A 14,620-nucleotide genomic window follows, 5' to 3' on the forward strand; every position below is an offset into this window, starting at 1 on the left:
TCTCGTTTTGAATAAAATTTTTCTTCTGTTCTAGTGCAAAGGGACACTGCTCCCACGGACAGCAGCTCTACTTTTGCTCTTCTTGTGAGGCCCCAATGCTGCAAGAGCCTTAGCAGAAAGTCCTTAGCAGCCGTTCATTTGTTGGTCTGATATTAAATCACATCAAGTGAATCTGTCTCGTACATATTTTTAAGGCAACTTTGCTTTGCAGTTCGAATCAAAAAACCAAACAAATCAAACACTTTAAACACCAAGTGGAAAGGATTAAACATTTATTTACATACAGATACATATGTAAGCAATTTCTAAGTATAAAAAGGACATTACAAATAAACATGAAGCATCATACATTCATCATCCTGGTCATCCAAAATACATTCCTTTCTCAACCCCGCTGTACCACACTTGACCACAAGAACTTCAAAACAGACAAGCCAAATGCTTCTGACAGTCAATGATTCACAGTTCGGCGATTTGCTAACACCTATGCCCTTCCCAAAGACAGCACTACCCCAGCAACCCGAGATCAATGGTCTGACCAGCTGTAGTGCATTTTCTCCACTGAAATGGTTGTGCTTGATCAACAAGAAACACATCCTCTCCTCATCCTTCTGGCCACGTGTTTAGGAATCAGGGTTCTTGCTAAAATTCTGTACATTGTGCTAAATTCACAATTGTTGGGGAAAAGATAGCAGACTTTATAGGAGAAACTCCAAACCAGGAACTTCCTTTAATACTGTGACTTCCCTGGCACGGCAGTTGGAGGAAAAGAAGAAAAACAAAAAAAAAAAAAAAAGAAAAAAAAAGCTGCTTTTACTGCTTAAGCAGGTTTTAAAACTACAATTCGTACTACAGTTGATGGTATAAAACATACTTTGTTCATGCTGTAAGAAAAAAAATTACGTGCTTCAATATTGATTTGCTAGTAATCAAAGCTGAGAGTAATTCAGGTTTTCTCCTGAGAAAATGAAGATGCCGTTATAACATCTCTAAAAATGATCATAGCTTTCAGGAAAGAGGAAACATTTTAGACTCAAAAACCTAAAGGCAATGCAGAGCACGACGAACTTGTCAGTTAGATAACGTTACAAAGGGAAACAAACCAGTAAACATAAAATTAAAATGCCTACTCAAACTATTAATGAATTCAAATGAGAGCTGGGTGAGTCTTTCTGTATAGATCAAAGGCAGTTTGAAAAAAAAATCTCATGATCTGCAAATTCAAAGAACAGCCAAATATGTGCAGCAGAACAGAGTGAAGTGGAAATAAAAGAGGAGCAGAAAGAGCCTTGTCCCATATTGACAGCTGAGTGACTGCAGCTGCTCCAATCTCAGGGTTTTTTAATTTTTTTTCCTTTTGTAAACAGCTGTGGGGAATAAAATGGATGTGACATATCTGCAGTGCATCTTATTATGCTAAAAACCATGGCACATTTTAAACTACTTCTCTAATATCCAGATATATACTTGTCACTCCAAACCAGCATAGCAACAAGCGCTGGGCTTCCTCCGTAATCTTATTAGATGGCCTTTTCTCCCCCAAAACGTTGGGCTAAGAAGTTCATTTTTCCCCTTCAGTGCTGACTGCACGTGGGGGCCAGCGGTAAGGCTTTCTTCCAAACAGTCTGCAAGAGTTGAGGCAATGGCAGTGCCTGAAATCACGGCAGCCCTCCCTGCCATAGCCCAAGCATTTTATTCTCGCTCCATTAAAATGTCAAAACAGCATTCCCCTCTCCTCTGCTTCCCCCTCCGTAAAGCCTTGACTGCTGGGGACACTGCAGCCGTTAGATTTACTAAAGCTCATGCCAATGATGCAACGCAGACCCTCAGAGATATTCACACCAGCACCCAAGCGACAGCTCAGAATGTCCGACCCTCCTCCTCCACATGGCCATAAGTCTCCCTGGATGGAGAACAGCATCCACCTCCTCACTGGAGATTTACTCAACTTGCACCAAACCCCCACCGATTCTTAACAGCTGAGGCTCTTGTACTGGTCCCATAAGAAGGGAAGCGTTCCTTATAGGATGCTTACATGGCTGAGAATGGGCTTATCAAATTGGTAAGGTGTATGTCCATAGTAAGAAACTCGAGGTGGCACAGAAGATGAGCCATGGATGCTCCTCCTTCTAGCTGAAGCAGCAGTAGGATCCAGTGGTTCACGCAACCAGGACTGTTTCCAGTCTGAGACCTCCACAGTGCTTGAGGCATGAGCAGTATTGGGAAGGAGCAGATTCGTGGATGAAAGGTACTAACCAGGCTTTGAAAAGCTCCAAGGTTTGCATTCACGTGAGCCCCGCTCCACCAAAGCCCTGACTCACTGCCCACGAAAGCGTAAGAGTACTTCTAACATCCCCTCTCCCCCAGGACGCCATGCACAGCTAAAACCATGACTGACACAGGTTTTGGCTGTGTCAGGGGCCTATGGACCAGGGCTGGACTCCCGAAGATGCTCGGCAGGGACACCACCACGGTGCACTCACAAGCCTGCATGTCCTTGGGAACGTTACCCCAAGATAAGCAGTAGTAGGAAAAGCAAAGGTGCAATCGTAAAGGTGGCATCTGCTTCTTGAGTTTAATTGTAACACTATAACCGGAGCTAAAATTATTTTCTGCGCTTGCTGGAAAAGAATAACTGGTTCAACAAATGTGATCGCATCCAGGGAGTGCTAATAGCTAGTTATTAATGTGAAAACAGAGACAATCTCCGAATACAGTACAGCCAGCTCCTGTTTATCCAGACACATAAGCTGAGCTGTTAACCCTGCCTATACTCTTAAAACCAGTCTAATTTTTCACTGACAACATTTACAGCCTAAATTACACCCATTGCCACCTCAGCTTCTGCTATACCTGGGTTATCTTTCTCCAATTACCCAGATGACTGTATTTGGAGGGGCAAGCATAGAGATGAGGGTTTTTTTCTGGATCTGTGCCTCCCACTTGGAAAAAAACCACCCTTAACTCACATGGCATAGTTTTTACTTCTGGTTTAAGTTACAGCTGATTCACATGAGGGGAAAGGGTGCGATGGCATCCACGGGTGATGACAGCTGGCAATCTATCTCAGCTGGATATAGTACAGTACAGCAAAGGAGACTTTGGGTCAGTTTAGCAAGGTGGTGATTAGCGAGGTAACTCAGAGCAATGCAGCGGGCTACTTTGGGAGCCTTGCATCACCGTCAGCACGATTACCCTGTTGTTATTTTCCTAGCCAACGTAAATCCTAAACCGAGGCAGATGTGAGATCTGTAACCTTTATGGTACATTTAACTACAGCTCCAGTGGATGATCACATTTCAAAGATAAAACCAGTTCCAGTTGAGGGTGCTTTGCTTAGGATGCACTACTTGCTTGTAGGAAATCAAGCTAGTGTTTCCCCACCGCTCACCACCACCACAAGAAGACAAGACTGTCCTTCAAAATTATGATCTTTTGCTGTTTGTGAACAGTAACTAGAACAATTATTACCCACAGCAAGAGGAGACAGACTTGATGCAAGGAAAAAGGGTCGTGTCAAGAGCCAAATTTGTTCAGGTAAACAAAGTTTGTAAACGGAGAAAGAAAACATCTTTCACAGGGTTTTCACTACTAGAATTGATTAGAGTATTTCCTTGGGCTCCAGTGGGTTTTCTGGTGAGCCCTTATGTATATCAACATTTCAAAGAGTTTCCATATTTGCTCCCTAGGAATTCACAAAGTGTCCTCTAGAAACACCTTTTTCTAACCGAGTTAATTCAAAAAAGGTCTTTGTTGGTAGGAGCAATCCATATAAGGATATTGGGTGCTTTGATATTGAAAGCAAAAGAATGCAGAGGAATTTCAGATGAGACTCAAATTCAAAGCATCCCTTATTAAAGTCCAGAGAAATCAAAATCCAAGTCCTAGATGCATTTATTTTTTTAAAAGAGGATGGGATTGAAAAAACCCTGAGAGAATAGAATCATCTCTTTACTTTGCATTTTCTGCTCCACAGAGTCATCCTTCCCCCTCCACAACGGGCTATAGCGCTCGGTCTGCCCCACAGCCAGGAGAAGGTTTCGGCGACAGTGTCTCCAGCCATATCTGACCACGATGACACCACCGGTCCCCAAAGGGCAGCGCATCCTGCGTGTTTGCTCAGCCTGTTTTAATAGCTGGAGAATTTCACCTGTTTTCCAACTGAATTCAGTCTCTGACTACACAAATCATGCCAGCTCAACATCTCAGCCTGATTTATAGACAGTTCTTCATACTGAAAAGAGAAGACAAGTGGAAAAGCAGCTGAACAAACAGCAGTCCTTAGGGATAATGAACGAGGCAGTGGGTTTGACTATAACTAATTGCATCTCTTGTCAACAAAAGCTCAGGAAAGCCTGTTGTCCCATGTGTGTGCACCCACCATGCTTCTGCATCACTAATTTTGACTTTCCCTCTTTTCAAATCACTGTCTTCTGTGTCAACCTCAGTCTGCTGCTGAAGGAATTCAATAGCCATTAACCACTAAACCTAGACTAGCGGGAGCCAACTGTTACCAATATAGCTATTTCCAAAAAGACAAACAGCACCAGCAGGCTGACAGATTTTAAGGGCTGTTTCATGTGTTCTACAGCAAAGAACAAAGTATCTTGCCTGACAATTTGTCGTATGTGGTTTTCATTAAATAATGATCACAAAGTCACTTAGCGTTCAGCACAAACATGTATCTGACTGCACACTCAAACTTACCTGTAGATCAAATCAGGTCTTCAGTGTTAGAGATAGGAAGAGGCACCCAGTGTCCCCTTCTTTACAAAGTTCATAATTTCACTTTTTCCATTGTAACTCTTTGACCTGAAGGGCTTCCCCCCCACCACCCCCCCAGCACTTGGTCTCTCATAGGCAACACAAATAGGAACAGAAGTGAGTCATGGCTTGTCCCAGCAAACTTGCTGTGTAGATACCCAATGCAAAATACCAGCAAGTACTTCACATACAGTGATTTGAAGCACAGAATGTTTGGTGGTTTACCCAAGATCAGCCTGAATCAGTGGCTGAACTGCAAAAGAGTGTAGACCATCCAGTTTTCCGGAGATGCTTTTACTAATCTCTGCAAACAGGTTTGCTAGATAAAGCAAACATCTGTTGACCATCCTATATTGGCTTCTGCTTGGACCTAGTCATTGTGCTAAAACAATTTCAAGAAAAGGTCTCATTATGGGACTACTATAAAAACTAATATTCACCCAGAAATAAGAAGATTACTCCATGGCTGTGGATATATCACCCTGAAAACACATCAAAATCTAGCAACCATGCTAAAAGCAATGCTTTGCTCTCTTGATAGAACATTTCCAGTCAAATTTGGCTCCATTACATCAATTCTGCATAGCTTTTGGACACACAACCCAGCAAGCATCACAAAGCTTTTACTGGCAGTTCTCTCAAAAATCCACTCATCTAGCAAGGTGTTGGCCACAGTTGGAATGCTGATTGTCAGATAATTGGAATTTGCATTTTTATCTCCTTTTATTTTTCAAGACTTTGATCACTATGCCACAGCACTAAGTTGTCATTAGCAGTTGATAAAGCTCCTCTTCTAGCTGGGAAGCCTTCAGCAGTGGACCAGACTGTAGAAGAGAAGATAAACCCTCAGTGCTACAGGGAGAAGTGGGTTGCATGCACTAGAGAGATACTCAAAGGTGTACAAAAATAACTCCTGCAAAGAAGCGAGTTTCAAACTACAGCTTTGGCTTATTGACCTTGTAAAACGTTGCACATACCACCATTGTTTCCTTTCAACTTTTTAAGTCTACACAGAATAAACCTTGAAAGGAATCAGTTCAGATTTGTCCCTGGAGAAGTCAGATACTTCACTGTAACATCAGCCCAACTGCAGCACGCCACCCCGCCGCAAAAGCATGTCACTGTCTGGAGATGGTGTCCTTAAATGGAGGAGATTTGCTAGCAATAAAAAGAACCAATGCTTTGAGGTTGCTAGTAGGCAGCTAGTCTTCAAAATAGTCACCTACAGGTTAGGAAACCACTGGAAAAAAAGACTTAGCCTTCTAGAAACGTCAAAGTCAATATCCAAGAAAATGAAGTTAGCAGTTTCTGCTATTTGACCAGTCCAGCCTGTTGCATCATGATAAATGTGTTAGACTTCAACCTCCAGAAGTGATGCAAGGAGCACTTTAAAGTGCATTTATAGTGGTATTCAGCAGGAATTAAAAGTACCTGCCCAGCTGTGATGCATTGGGAAATCAGGCTGAGAAGCCCACAGGTATTTTAGTGGGCAGACTCCTTCCTCCTTGATTAACTCGATCAAACAGCCCTGCCCTATTTGTTATCAGTTACATGCTGACATGTCCAGCATCTGGAGAGTAAGAGCTTTTACAAATTAAACATATAATAGTATTGATTTTTAACTTAAGTGTTACCTTACATGTAACACCCTGAGCCTTGCTCTAAACAACTACCAAAAAGAATCAGCTGTCTCACAGTTGGGTGGCCTTCATGAGCTCATATGAGGCTGCATTTGGCAATTTGGGGAATGCTCAAGAAAAACATTGCTCTTCGGCACAGGCTGTACCACACGGGCTAGCACAGCAGAAGCCACCAAGTCCCACACATTCTAAATCCTCCGGATTACACCACAAGCAGAGCCTGAAAAGTCCCAGGCCAGCGCAGCAGATGACACGTCCCCCAATATCTCACACTTACAGAAGCTCTTTGCTAAGCGTTAGCTAAGTGACAAACAAGCCTCGTACCACAGCTTCTCCATCTTCCTTTTGTACCACTAGTCATAAAAGAAGTGACCTAAAAAAATGGCAAGAAAATATTAAAAATGGCCATATGACACACCGATCCTCCCTCTCTGACACATAGAGTCCGCTCCCCATTACAGATCAAAGGCACAACATGATACAGCTCAAAGAAGTCTTTCCAGGAAAATGTGAGAAAGCATTTTAAAATGCCTTTTTTTTTTTTTAATTTTTATTCTTTTCAAGAAGTACTTAGTGGCAGCTTTTTATGTCAAGACAAAAGCTCTGTTATAATCTTCAGTAAAAGCCAAATAATATTAAATTTATTAGCTCTAAAGTACAGCATATCACAGCCATGTGATTGCCCAGAGACATTTACTCAGATTAGCTCAACTGAACTCAAACTTCTAAATAGCATTTTTCATGTGCACATTCACTATCTTCCAATTTCACTTTAACATCAACATGTAAATTTGCAATGCATTATTCGCATATGGCACTAGAGGTCTAATAACATCACAAACTCCATAGTGCTTCCACTTCAGGGGTTTTGTAGAAAGAAATTGCCTAAAGTTACACATACACTGGAGTCCAGGATTAAGAGTACAAAGCATCAAGTAAATTAAATTACTCTACAGCCCTGAATCTGAAAGCTACTCTAGCAGAGAGACTGGATGCCAAGAAGATGCCTTCAAGAGCATCTTGGAGAGCAGTTCCACAAGGTGAGCGCTGGATGGGTCAGGCATAGAATGATACCGCTTGCAACCCGTCACTATTTCCACTTGGCGTTAAAAAAAATCTCTACAAAACTGTACACCTGCCTTCCAACAAGAACTGTATCTACAAGCTTTATTTTTAAGCTGGACATATTGCAGACTGCCACTTCAAACTGTGCTCTTTTTGAACCCTTATACGCAATCCATGCACACACAAGATTTTGGTCACGTCTGGTATGCTTTTTCCAACTCCACCAATAACCTTTCTTGAGGGTAATTTTTCATGTTAGGACATTACTAATTAGAGGAGGAACAGGGTTTTTTTTTTAAATTTATTTCTGGAAAGTTTTTTCATCCTATGTTGATATCAAAGCACAGTCCTTTCCCACTACGTTCAGGCCTAGAAAAAGAGGTAACGAGATTTTTTTATTTTTATGAACAGTGCTTATTAGTGTTTTTTCCTAACCAGTCTAAGTTACACATTCAGAGAACAGTAATGTAGTAAGACTACGTTTGGTCTATGGAATATTTGCTGAACTGCTAGCACCAAAGGGAGCAAATGAGCTGTATCCATCTTCTTAAATCTTGAAAATGTTGATATATGTAACTTTTTTTTTTAATTCCATGTTCATGAAAGTGCCTGTAGATGAGAGACATAACACTATTTCAAACACCAGAGTCCTCCATGAAGATGCACGGGCAGACGCTATGTACATGTACTAACAGCTCGCTTGCTGGCAGCCTGGAAGATTGCCAGCGTAGTCCAGGGTCAGGGTTCATTGTTGGTTATTTCTTAATTTTTTATTTTAAAAAGGACCAAACACATTGTTCTATAAGAGAGATTTTGATCTCTTCAATATGTTCTGAGAGAGAGGCTGCTCTAGTCTCCCACAGAAGGAAATGCAATAGCTCATGTTCTGCATTACATGAAGCACTTGTGCAACTCTTCTTTTCCTAACCCTCTCCAGAGACTGCAAGAAAAATTAAATTTAAACCATGTTATATTCTGCTATGTCGCCATGTAGCTGGGGCCATCAGCCTGCCACGCTTCCAGGTCTGCAACCTGACTCGGGCTAAGTCAGATGGGTCAAAGTGGCAGGAATTCCCTTCAAGTAGATAAATCCCAGCAGGAAAAAAAAAAAATCCTCTTGGCCCATGGCAGAAAGGGAAGTCACACGCCAGCTCCTTAATTAAAATTACAGCAAGTCAAGTAGCTGATACTTTTCCCCTCTCCTGGTAAGGGGGATGAGACATTGTTCACAAGGGTGTTCTGTCGTGCCTCGCTGATCAACCGACAGGCCAAGTCCAGGAAGAGTTTTTCCACATTATCCGATTCTTTTGCTGAGGTTTCCAGATAGTACATGTCCTGCGCTTCGGAAAACTCTGCAGCTCTTTGCTGGGAGACTTCCCTCTTATCGGCTAAATCAATCTTATTACCTGCATTGATAAAATATTTTAGAAAAGGAATTAATTTGACTTCCAAACCAAGAGAAACAGAGGTTGATAAGGAATAAAGAGGAGTTTGGTGTTGTATATATGTATGGACAGAGGTTTTGATGTGAAACTCTTAGTGCTTGCTCTCCCCTCCAAATAACAGATTCCCTGATACTTGTGACCAGGTTCATTTAATACCAGCTTATTTAACGGAATATGCCCTGTGAACATCCAAGTCAGTTAGCTTTAATTTAGCATCAGTGCATCTGTTTGCTGCTATCAACCAACATTAAAGGATTTCCATTTTAATATCTATTGAAAATTCTCCTGTTCTTGCTCTGAGGAGCACTTAAAATGTCAATTATAGCATATGAGACACTAAATGTGATATTTCTTATGACATTACAAGCTTTAAAAAGAAGCCTGGCACAGAAGGCAGCTTTCCGATTTCAATATTCACAGGAAGGATTTAGCTGTTGAGGTTGGAAGAGGGACAGGCTCAGGAGCACTTGCAGAGCGAGGTGGGGCAAGAAACCAGCCCCTTCCTTGGGAGAGCTCAGTTTAGCAGAGAGTTGATTAAAGCCTCAAGCAAGCGTCTGATAAGATTATACCCTATTACCAGCCACTTCACTTCAAACATGATGGTTTTGCCATAAATTAATCTCACAAAGAAGATTAACAGACCAGGACCTGCGATAACAAGGGGCTGTGTCTGGGGACTTGGCAGGTTCAGGAGGAAACATCTCCTGGCCTCGATTCTACCAGCAATTTTGTGAGAACTAGCGGAAGGAAAAGACTGCGCTTCCGCTGGCAAGCTGCATCTCATTGCCCTCCTCTCATCTGAGATCCCCTTTCTTTCCTGATAAAGCAGTTTCTTGGACCTGCTGTATACACTGAAGTTACCTTTCTAAACACATTATCACTCAACACAATCAGTTTATGGGTGTCACCATCTTCAAAGTGTGTGTTATGGCTGTTAACAGTTATATTTTGTGCTGTAGATGCTGATAGTTAATGTTCCCTACAAAAAATCATGTATACATTTGTTAGTCATTAATTATTTCTGAACCATTTGTATACACGCCATATCCTTCTCGTGGCATATAATGAGTTTGTTGTATGGGGGCTCTGTAAATCCCACGGCTCACTTGCAATACCGCTGGGGCATGTAAAGCTTAAAAGATTTTTAAAGCCACCTTAAACACATTTTACAACCCTCTATGTTTCTTCTCTTCAACAGCAAACTATTAAAGGTGATATCAACGCTGCAGCATGAAACTATCTGGCTTTCCCTAAGTTATTTTCCCATTGTTCTTTATATATTCTTGGGCCTCTAAAAGCCAAGTCCTGACTATCAGATGCTGAAAGCAGAGCGTGGAAAAGCACGGGTAGGCAAAATAACCTTCACCTTGCTTGTAGCAGACAGGTGGCCTGAGGTCTGCTTTAGCTTGGGTTGAAGCTCTACAGATTAACATAACATTCAATTATTTTATTTTAGTTTCCCTAAAAGCCATGCAAAAAAAACCCATCCCGTTTTCCAGCTCTGTCCCACCTATGAATGCTGTGATCCACACAACCATCACATCCTGATCTGGTTCCCAGATCCTGACCCACTTGAGACAACCACTTGTGGGTTGTCCCACAGCTATGGGGTACAGAAACCCAGAGGCAACCCCAACTTGACCAGATCCATGTATACTTGTAGAGATCCGAGCTGGGAATCACAAGGGCAACTGCTCTGTTCTTGGCTCAGTTGGTAGCTGCACCATCAAACGCTTTAGTCCCATATGGGACCAACTGGTGGGAAGTATCCAGCTCTGCATGCCATAGCCTTAGACCTGAGACAGGACCACACTTTGAGAAGTGCCTGTGGCGTCCCAAACATCACTATCAGCATCTCAGGGTTATTTGCAGAAGGAATGGTCCAAGCACTGGGTTTAAGGCATCAGCTGCACCCTGCGGTTATAATTCTGGTTGGCAACAAGATCTGCCGCACCAGTTTGAGCATCCTGCACCACCAGTTCACAGAGATGCCTCGTTCTCCTCCCGCTAACACCTCCATCTGCCACCAACCCCTCGACACGCACAGCTCACCCCCTCGTCACACCACCCCACTAGGGACGATCGTCGCTTACCCACTAGCACGGTTATGACCTTATTGCTGGCATACTGCTCGATTTCTCGCAGCCACTCGGGGAGACACCGGAAGGATTCTTCGCAGGTGATGTCGTAGGTCAAGATTAACGCATTAGCGCTGCGATAGTAACTTTGCGTGATGGATCGGAATCGCTCTTGTCCTGCCGTGTCCCAGATCTGCAGCTTTTGGCATAACAAGGAAGGGTGGTAAAAGGGGGAAAAAAAAAAACCCACAACTTTTTTTTATTTGATAGCAGCACTGTTTTGACCTAAAAAACTCACTTCAGGGTAAAACCAATGCTGGGAAAGCACTTAGCTCTTCTCTCCAATGCTGGGGAGGCTTTCCCTCCACCAGCATTTTTTGTTTCCGTTCCTACACTTGCGGACTGAAACGCAAGGCACAAAGTCAGCTGGCACTGCGGCCGACGGCCCCGGGAAGCCACAGGTCTGCAGGCTTTTGCGCTGGCCACACAGGGGCTGGAGGGACAAAGTCACTTCTCCTGGTCCTGTAGTCCAACGAACACCAGCATCCATCCCACGAAGAAATAAGAAAGCCCCTCCTCTAGCTCCCAAAGCTCGTTATAGTATCCTGAGATGATGCACTGATGGGTGGAAACCACAGCAGTGAACAAGGAGCTCAGCTGAAGGCTGATCCAAGGACTCTATAAGAAAATTTCCTCTCTACAGCTTCAGCCATCTCACCCTGCCTGCCTTCCCAACACGTAGAACTGGTTGACATGTCCTTAACTATATCAAAGAAGTCATGAGCGTTTGCCAAACTTTCTGGGTCCAGGAAGACAACATACATTTTCCAATACAAACTGAACTCATACTGTTCTTATAATTTGACCATCTGATAGTTTTTGGTGGGTCATCAAAACCTCAGTTCTTCAGAAAGGCAGTCAAAGAAACAAACATCCAAAATCAAACCACTTCAGCATAAAAGAGTACTCCTCTACTTCAGCTTTTATTTTTTTATAGCACCACTCCCTGGAATTAAATATGCAAAAGGGTGATTTCCAGCCAGAATCCTGTGTACTTTGGGAAGAAAAAGGTAAGGTATTTCAGATTTTTTCCATATATTCAGCAGCCTGTAACAGAGAAAACCTTATTCTTGCCAGTTCCAAAGTCAAACTACACCAGCTACTCATCATAAATGTGTTAGTCTGAAATGAGAGCTCCCAGTAGCAGCTTTCAGACATGGGGTATGATTTTGAAAAAGTACATTTTTTGCAGAGAAAGTAATTTGTGGCTGGCTTACAGCTACTGGGCACTTTTGTTCTTAATCTCTTGGCATAGTTGTATTTAAATGGCTATACCTGGCACCTGCAGTTAAGTGACACAAAACCATAAGTGAAATTACTTGCACGTGAAGTTCAGATAACAAATGAGTCCCCATTAAAACAAACCAGCCTCCTAACTCTGGCAGATGGAAAAATACAGATAATTTTGTTGTTGCTCAGCTATTTCCCAGGAAAAGCATTTACCAGTTGGTCTCCTTGTTAACTCCAGCATGTATGTTTTGCATTTATTGAGAAGATGTCCAAGCTGATAAAAAACTTGATGTGAATATGTTCTTCCACCACTTTAATGTAGCAGCCATTGAAAGCAAAAGGGATTGCTCTGGGGGAGAGGGTTTCTTACTGGCTGCAGCTGTGAGTCTACCTGTGCAGAAGGCAGGGGAGAGCCCCCGACCTTACAGCCACTGACAAATCTCCTGCACACAAAATGCATGTCTCATTTCACTCCACTGATTATTTCTGCCAAATAAAGTATTTTACAGCAACCATTTTACTTGTATCATTTTATCAGAGGAAACAAAGGACAGTGCTTGACTCAGCCTGCAGAAAACCTAGATGTTTATTTTCTCAGAGCCAGCTGATACCTTCTGCTCCCCCAACATTTGCATATACATTTACCTTTATGCATATGAACATTTCCACCATGTACAATAAGACCACAGGTCCATATAGCACAGCCCTCTGCTTGCAGCACTGAGGATGCCCAGCTTTGACCAGCATGATAACGGCTACCTACTTGGATCAAATTTGTGTAGCCTCTTAGTGCAGGTGTTGTACATATTTTTGGTTTTATTAGAAAAGGCCAGGCAGATCAAAAGTCCCCTCAACTGCACAGTGCTGTCTCAGGTCATCTGCAACGAGCTTTAGTAGCTGCTCATACCCGATATGGCTTGCGCACAGCTTTCACACTAGCAAGTCCCTCTCCATTGACTTTCAAATGCAACTTTGAAAGCTGGAAAGTATTTTTCCCCAGAAATCTATCATTTATTTTCAAGTCTGAAAACCTTTTCGGTAAACAGCTCTGCTTTCTCATCTTGGATCCCAGCAGACGTGCAGGAGATGCTGCCCAGCACAGAAGCAGAGTCACAGCTTGGGCACCGTTAAATGAGCTCACAGTCAGAGAAGCGCCTCATTTGACTGAGATGTCATTTTTATTGCTCTGTGCTCTGACTCATTCGTGCTTTTCCTGCTCATTAAATGTTTATTCTTACTAGCACTGCTTACTCAAAAAGTTTCGGCTACAAGATCGCTCCCTGAAGGAAATCCATTTGCCTTTCAGATGCTGGAAGGCTCATTCAAATGCCCAAACACAACGTACTAAGCTTCCTCCTAAGCTTGGTCATTGCAGCTGAGCTCCAGTGACTCCAAGTTACTCCACTGGTGGGGTCGGGAGAAGGACTTTGATTTAACAACTCATTATCTGCTATGTGAAATACAGCTGGTACCCCAGCCACCACTTGCTAAGGCTCTGTGAAACACAAGCCAGCCCCAAGGTGATTAAGAGAGTTGCTTGGGTGGAAACTTGTGCATTCATCAGACATTTGAGGGCAGCAGGGGCTTACTACACTGACAAGTTTTCATTTAGCTTGTAGAGCTTCCCTGACCCGTCCTTGCCCCTGAGATAGCCCATGTCGGCGTGGCTGCTCCCAACTGTCTCTTAAGGAGTTTTCACCCTCAGTCTAAACTAAAAACAGGATTATGTCATGGGAGCAAGAAGTCAAACACAGACAAATCCTTAGGGTGAGTTCACCTGTCCAAAAACCAGACCTCAGATATAAGCGATGTTCTTAAGGCTCCATCTGTACTTTATAGGGAACCAGATGCTTGGAAAGGAGAGGTGTCTGAACTGGATGGGATTCATCTTCCTTAGGATTGCGTTTCTCCCTCCACTGACCAGGATCATCTTGAGACAGGTGGTTTTAGTCAGGTATATAAGGGGAAAAAATGAATTCCACCTTCAGCGCAATACTTAAGCCATTTACCACCTTAGAACCTCTGAGCTGCTCCACCAGAGCTGACTGGAGCTGGTTTTGGCTGAAAGAAGCATCTCTGCTGTCCGAGGAGCCTGGACAAGCACATCCACGTCCTGGCCAACCCTGCTACACCAGACGCCTGCTAATGAGCATCACAACCACCGAGCCAAGCACCGACACCACAGGGGCTACACGTGATCCTCACTGCTTTCCTGCCTGCTGCTCTGTCCCACTTGCACAGCAATGTGCTGAATATTAACTTGGTCTTTATCAGGGGAAGGTATTTACACCTCTTGTCCTTCACCTGCTCAGGCTGGAAGGTCTCCTGGTCAAGGACC

The 14,620-nt window shown here is 43.1% G+C and overlaps 1 protein-coding gene across 1 annotated transcript in view; it reads right to left on the reverse strand.

Moving 5' to 3' along the window:
- Window positions 1-298: 298 nt before the first annotated feature.
- Window positions 299-14,620, reverse strand: part of RAB30 (RAB30, member RAS oncogene family) — a 51,122-nt gene continuing 36,800 nt past the window's right edge. Inside the window, exons 4-5 of the mRNA XM_049823494.1 lie at window positions 11,008-11,191; window positions 299-8,875 (exon numbers count right to left, since the gene is read on the reverse strand). Coding sequence (XP_049679451.1) covers window positions 8,625-8,875; window positions 11,008-11,191 — 435 coding nt within the window. The 3' untranslated portion in view covers window positions 299-8,624. The remainder of the gene's footprint in view (window positions 8,876-11,007; window positions 11,192-14,620) is intronic.

This window comes from Accipiter gentilis, chromosome 19, assembly GCF_929443795.1.
Source record: "Accipiter gentilis chromosome 19, bAccGen1.1, whole genome shotgun sequence".
Lineage (NCBI taxonomy): Eukaryota > Metazoa > Chordata > Aves > Accipitriformes > Accipitridae > Astur > Astur gentilis.